Source organism: Dipodomys spectabilis, unplaced genomic scaffold (genome assembly GCF_019054845.1).
Source record: "Dipodomys spectabilis isolate Male_0828 unplaced genomic scaffold, ASM1905484v1 ptg000030l, whole genome shotgun sequence".
Lineage (NCBI taxonomy): Eukaryota > Metazoa > Chordata > Mammalia > Rodentia > Heteromyidae > Dipodomys > Dipodomys spectabilis.
The window spans coordinates 2,432,965-2,439,455 of record NW_024870707.1 but is presented as its reverse complement, the minus strand read 5'-3'; the positions used below and the strand labels follow the sequence as shown (position 1 = coordinate 2,439,455).

The window sequence follows — 6,491 nt, the reverse complement described above, 5'->3', positions numbered from 1 at the left end:
CAAATGATTTTAATAAAGACTGAATTTTACATAACTATAATTTGACAGACATAGTTGATTATAAATTCAAAATAAGGAATATTGATGACATTTGCTGACGTCCCAAAACAAGGAAATTAAGCTATTTTTAAGATTTGTGTTAGAGCAAACAAGAGAGTTTGGAAGTGAGCCACAGTAGATATTCTTAAGAGAAACATACTTTCCTGGACAAATTATAAGACTGAATTATTAGTATTACATTAAATGAACTAGGAATAAAATAATGTGCATGAGATCTTCTTTACAACTATCTGAAAAATGACAGAAGTGAGTAAACGTGTAGCTCCAGAAAACAGAAGGAAACAGGTGATAAAGTATTATTGTATTGAATTCAACATCACATCACTGAGAAGGACTATTTATTTTTAGGTGGACCATAATCACACAACCCAAGAAACATTAATACAAACCATGAACAATGTGACAGAATTCATCCTGCTGGGCCTCACCCAGGATCCAGAACTCCAGAAGCTCTTGTTTGCTGTGTGTTTAATCACCTATTTGGTCACATTGACAAGCAACACATTCATCTCAGTCACCATCTTTGTCAGCCCAGCCCTGGGGTGCCCCATGTACTATTTCCTGTCCTACTTATCCCTTACAGATGCTCTCTTCTCTACTTCCATTGCTCCCAAAATGATTGTGGACTTGGCATGTGAGAAGCACACCATATCCTTCAATGGCTGCATGACACAGCTCTTTATTGAACACGTGTTTGCTGCAGCAGAGATCATCTTGCTCATTGCCATGGCCTTTGACCGCTATGTGGCCATCTGCAAGCCTTTGCGCTACACCACCATCATGAGCCGCCCTGTGTGCTCTTTCCTGGTGGGGGCAGCTGGAGTATTGGGGTTTATTCATGGATTGATCCAAGTTATGTTTATTGCTAAGCTGCCCTTCTGTGGCCCCAATATCATTGACCACTTTGCCTGTGATGTAATACCACTGCTGAAGTTGGCCTGCACTGACACTCATGCTTTGGGGCCTCTGATTGCTGCCAACAGTGGGGCACAGTGTTCAATCACATTTTTGATGCTGCTGGCTTCCTATGTGAACATCCTGTACTCCCTGAGGAATCACAGTTCTGAGGGGCGTCGCAAAGCCCTGTCCACCTGTGCCTCTCACATCACTGTGGTCATCTTATTCTTTGTACCTTGTTCCTACCTGTACCTCAGGCCCATGGTCTCCTTTCCCACTGACAAAGCTGTGACTTTGTTTTGCACCCTAGTCACACCTATGCTGAACCCTTTAATCTACACCCTCAGGAATGAGGAAATGAAAAGGGCTATGAAGAAGCTCTGGGGTCCAATAATAAAAATTGATGATAAGTAAATCTTTCATTGAAACTAATTTTTTTTTACTGTGAAAATAAGGTACAGAGAGGTTACAATTACATGGGCAAGGTAATGATTACATTTCTTATCATTTTATCGAAACGGTTTACAAGGAGGAAACTGACTTATCCTGTCTACACCAAATTTTTAATTAGGATAATACATTTCTAGGATACAAATTGGTAACATATTGTTCATGTGTTTGAAAACATTAAAGTTGTAAACATTTCCTTCTCCTTCAATATTTACCATATTTTTGTGTCACTCTTTCTACACTTCTTCATAAAATGTATAGTAATTGTCATGATCAATATTTTTAGGCCTATAGAGCACTAGAACTTTTCTTACTATGATATTATACTTTGCCACTAAGCATTCTATTTTCTTCTTTTTTCTATCTCTTACCAGACTCTAGTGAACACTATGTATTTTCATATGTGAGTGAGAACATGTGGTGTGTGTCTTTCTATGCAAGGCTTCTTACCTTACAGGACCTCACCCACCCTCTGGCTATGTTACTACAGAGGACTGGATTCGGTCTTTTAGTGGCCAAATATTGCATCAGGGTAATGTACCACACTTTCTAAATCTATTCTTCTATCCACCGGCACATTAATTTTTAGATGTGATAATAGCACCTCCAACTCTTCATGACACAGCCAGAATACTTCCAAAAGCCCTGAATATTTTTAATCGTCCATGTCATGTTTAATTTCTTTGCCTAACAAAAAGAAAAAGATGTAGGATAAATCTAATCTGTATCTATATTCTTACCAAAGCAGTCATAAAACGTAATTTTTAATATTCTTGTGAGAAAAGCACAATGAAGATAAAGTACAAAGTTTTAACAGTTGCCAGTATCCAGTGGCTCATACCTATTCAACTAGCTATACAGAAGCCTGAAATCTGAGGGTTGGAGTTCAAATCCAGCCAAGCAAGAAAGTCTATGAGACTCTTATCTCCAGTTAACTACCAAAATATAAAGCCAGAAGTGGAGCTGTGGCTCAAATAGTAGAGCCCAAGGACTGGCACCAACAATAAAAAGTTCAATAGTTGTCCCAGTTCAAATGAAAACTGATCATCAAGATCCATGATAGCTTTCATAATCACCACTATAGCCAGAATGGTGTTTCATTCAAAAGAGGACAAGCAACTATATAAGAAGGGACTATCAACCCGTAGGTAATGCCTTCAAGAAGGACACTGACATACTTTCCATGTTCTCAGGTTTGAAAGGTTTGCAAATGTCTTCCTCTTCTACCCACCGACAGATTTGGATGAACCATACAGAGAAAGAGAGCACTGCCACAATATTTTCACAAAAAGGAATGTTTTAAAACTTTCATGTCGATGGATCCTGGCAATATATCATTATCTACAAAGAAATGGGAAAAAAAGAAATAGAAGGGTGTAGGTCAAAGAGAAACCCAATGGGCCTTGCCTCTAGTAAGAATTACAACTATGGTCATGAGCTAACTGATTGATCAGTCCTGACACTTTATCCACAGAAAGTAAGTTGAACTAAATGAAATAATGACATTTTTTAAATTGAAATGATGTGCTCGTGCAAAAAAAATCAATAAAAATTAAGCAAACACCAAGTAAGCCTCAGTGATCTCCTCAATGGATCTGGGATGCTGGGGATGGACCATGATCACAGAAGATTGGACCTCTTAAAGATATAGAATAATTGAAATCCTGTTATGAGTAAGAGAAGCCAAATGATAGGTTGTTATCCCAGCAAGGATGCTTTGAGGGCCTAAGTCCTGGTCCCTGGAAACAAAGGATGAGTTTATCACCAAGGCCTTTCTGGGCCTCAAATGGCAATGAAGCCAGGTGAGTCAGTGGCTCACACCTATAATCCTAGCTACTCAGGAAGCTGAGATCTGAGCATTATGGTTCAAAGCCAACCTGGGCAAGAGAGTCCATAAGATTCTTATTTCCAATAAATGACTCAAAAAACCAGAAGTAGAGCTGTGGCTCAATATGGACAGCACCAGTCTTGAACAATAATGTTCGTGACAGTGCTCAGGCCCTGAGTTCAACATCAGAGCTGGCAACAATAGGAAAAAAATTTCAATAAGTTTAACTGTAGTTACAAAAGAAGAAACTAGGAGTGCAGGGATATTTCTCCATAAAATAATTGCTATTCATGACAAGAGAGTAGCCAACATTGTTCTAAACAGGGAAAAATGAAACCATACACTCTAAAAGCAAGAATGAACACAAGAACCACTATCTCCACTTTTATTCAATAAAGCACTGGCATTCACAGACAGACCTTAAGAAAGCAAGATAAGGAAATAAGAGCAACATAAACAAGACAGGAAAGAAAATCACATTTTCCCTATTTATAGATTGTAGTGGCCACGTCGCAGACCCCCACCAAGAAGACCACCAAGAGTCAGATGTTCTGAAATGCAAAAGCAAGGTTTTATTTCGATGGGCTGCAGCTCAGGCCTCATCTACACTTCAACACAGCAGAGCCTACAGGAGAGCCCAGAGCTAAAGATTTGCAGGGCTTATAAAGGCAAACAACCACGTGTTTGGATTACCACCAAGTGTTGCTCTGCTAGCTGAGATAAACAAGCAACAAATGGTCACTGCCTCAAAAAGGGAGTTACTTTAACCCTTAATTCCCCCCTCGACTTATGGTCCTGAGACACAATCTTGTGGCTCCAGCCCAAAACTGAACTCCAACAGCTCTCAATCTTGGACGGGTATAGTCCCTCTCTGACCTTAGCCATGCTTTCTTTTACTATTATTGAATGGTCAACGTAAAAACAACACTCTTCTCCTGGGGCAGCACAAAATTCCCCTTGTTGTACTGAGTGGCTCCCAAGAGTTCTGCAAATGATCAACAATGCCAATAACAATCAGTCCACTTTTCTTTTCTTCAGTGGAGTAGCCAGGGGAAAGGGGTCAGCAGGTCGGGCGTGAGAGCAGTGGATCCAAGCGGCAATGCCATCACCTTAAGGGCAGTGGGTGTAGCCAGTAGCACCATGTAAGATCCCTTCCACCGTGGTTCCAGAGATCTCAGGTTGTGCCTTCAAACAAGCACCTGGTCCCCTGGTTTTAACGGATGGGGGGTAGGGACAGAAGCAGAGTCACATAATGCTTTTAGTTGAGGCCACATACTCTTATGCACCAGCTATAAATAGTCAGGCTTATACAGAAATTCAGTATCATCCAAATCAGCAAGCAATTCAGTCTGGAGGCTAGGGATAATGGGTGAGGATGTCCATACATTATTTCAAAAGGAGTAAAGCCAAGCTGATAGGGTGAATTTCTTACTCTAAACAGGGCAAAAGGAAGGAGCGATACCCAGTCTGTGCCAGTCTCCAAGGCCAATTTAGTTAAGATCTCTTTTAGAGTCCGATTCATTCTTTCTACCTGCCCCAAACTCTGGGGTCTATAAGCACAGTGCAATTTCCAATCTGTCCCCAGTGCCACAGCTATTCCTTGACCTACTTTTGAGATGAAGGCCGGTCCATTGTCCAACCTTATGGTGGATGGGAAACCATACGTGGGTAGGATTTCTTCCAGATCTTCTTAGCCACGATGTTCGTGGTCTCATGCTTTGTTGGCTAGGCTTCAACCCATCCTGAAAAGGTGTCAACAAAAACTACCAAATATTTATATCCAAATTTTCCAGTTTTAATTTCTGTGAAGTCTACTTCCCAGTACACACCTTGCCTATCTCCATGGAGGCGAGCTCCTTTGGTAGCCAGTTGATTGGGGCATTGGTGAGCTGACAGGTTTTACAATTTCTAACAATGTCCTCAATGAGTTGATTTCCTTGCCTAATTTTTACTTCGGAGTATCGGAGCAAGTCTGCATTCTTCGGGTTCCCATGTGACAGGCCCAATGGATTCTCTTAAGAATCCCCTTGCCCAATTTTTGTGGCAAGATAAGTTTCCCCTCACCAGTTTTCCACCAGTCTTTATTTTCTTCTCTGGCCAGGGGTTTATAGGCCATGGGAATTTTCTTTATCCACTCCAAGTCTTCTTGGGAGTACTGAGGCTCAGGAGGCAAAGCTCATGGCCCTGGGTCAGTACTAGAGTCAGTACTTCTGCTCTGGCCTGGAGGGCCGCCTCCTTAGCTGCCTGACCGGCCAAGTTATTTCCTTTGGTTCTGGCAGTGCATAATGGCAATATTTGCTGGTTCCCATAAGGCCCAGATGAGGCTTAAAATTTCTTGTTTGTTTTTAATAGCCTTTCCCTCAGCTGTCAGCAGCCCCATCTCGGTAAATGGCTCCATGGACATGCATGGTGGCAAAAGCATACCGACTGTCCGTGTAAATGTTTAGCCTCTTCCCTTTTCCCATCTGTAGGTCTTTTGTTAGTTCCACTAGCTCTGCTCTTTGTGCAGACGTTCTCTGGGGGAGTGCTTCTGCTCACACTATCTCAGTGTCCGTCTTGACTGCTGCTCCCATGTACCTTTTTCCATTTCATATGAAACTGCTGCCTTCTGTGAACCAGGTATGCTCGGCATGTGATAGTGGCGAGTCCGACAAATCTGGCCTGAAACAATATACTTCGGCTAGGATATCCTCACAGTCATGCAGGGGCACTTCCAGATCTGGATCTGGCAGCAGAGTAGCTGGCTTTAATGCTATAGGTATGCAAAAGCTGATCCGCACAGGGTTAAGGGACCATGTGGGCATTGCTCATCCACTAGTCAGGCGGTTGTTTTAGCACCCCCTCTAGAGCGTGTGGAGCCTTGGCCCAGTCTCTCTTTTCACACTCAATTTCATGTCTCTGTCCTTCCTTTCCTGTCTTTGCTCCTCTGTTTCTCTCTTATTGTAAACCTTTTCTGCCGCTGCTACTAGATCCCTAATAGACTTTTCACCAAGTCTGTCTAGAGCCTGCAACTTTCACTTTATGTCTGGTGCAGCTTGATTTATATAGGCAAACATAATCATACAGGGTATATTGACTAAAAGCTTCCATGAGCTGCTCAAGATATGCTGCCGGACTTTCACTTCCTCCCTGCCTAACATCATAAACTTTGGCCATATTAGTAGGTCGGCAAGCCTCCGCATTGAGACCTGCCAACAGAGCCTGGTGATAGATGAGGAGTCACTCCCTACCTTCAACCATCCCATGTTGGTCGGAT

The 6,491-nt window shown here is 42.1% G+C and overlaps 1 protein-coding gene across 1 annotated transcript; it reads left to right on the top strand.

Annotated features, from left to right (window-relative positions):
* Positions 1–444: 444 nt before the first annotated feature.
* LOC122105195 (olfactory receptor 4C45-like) lies at positions 445–1,371 on the top strand. Its single transcript, XM_042676341.1, has one exon. It carries the CDS (start codon positions 451–453, stop codon positions 1,369–1,371), a length of 921 nt encoding a protein of 306 aa, XP_042532275.1. The 5' UTR covers positions 445–450.
* The last annotated feature ends 5,120 nt before the right edge of the window (positions 1,372–6,491 follow it).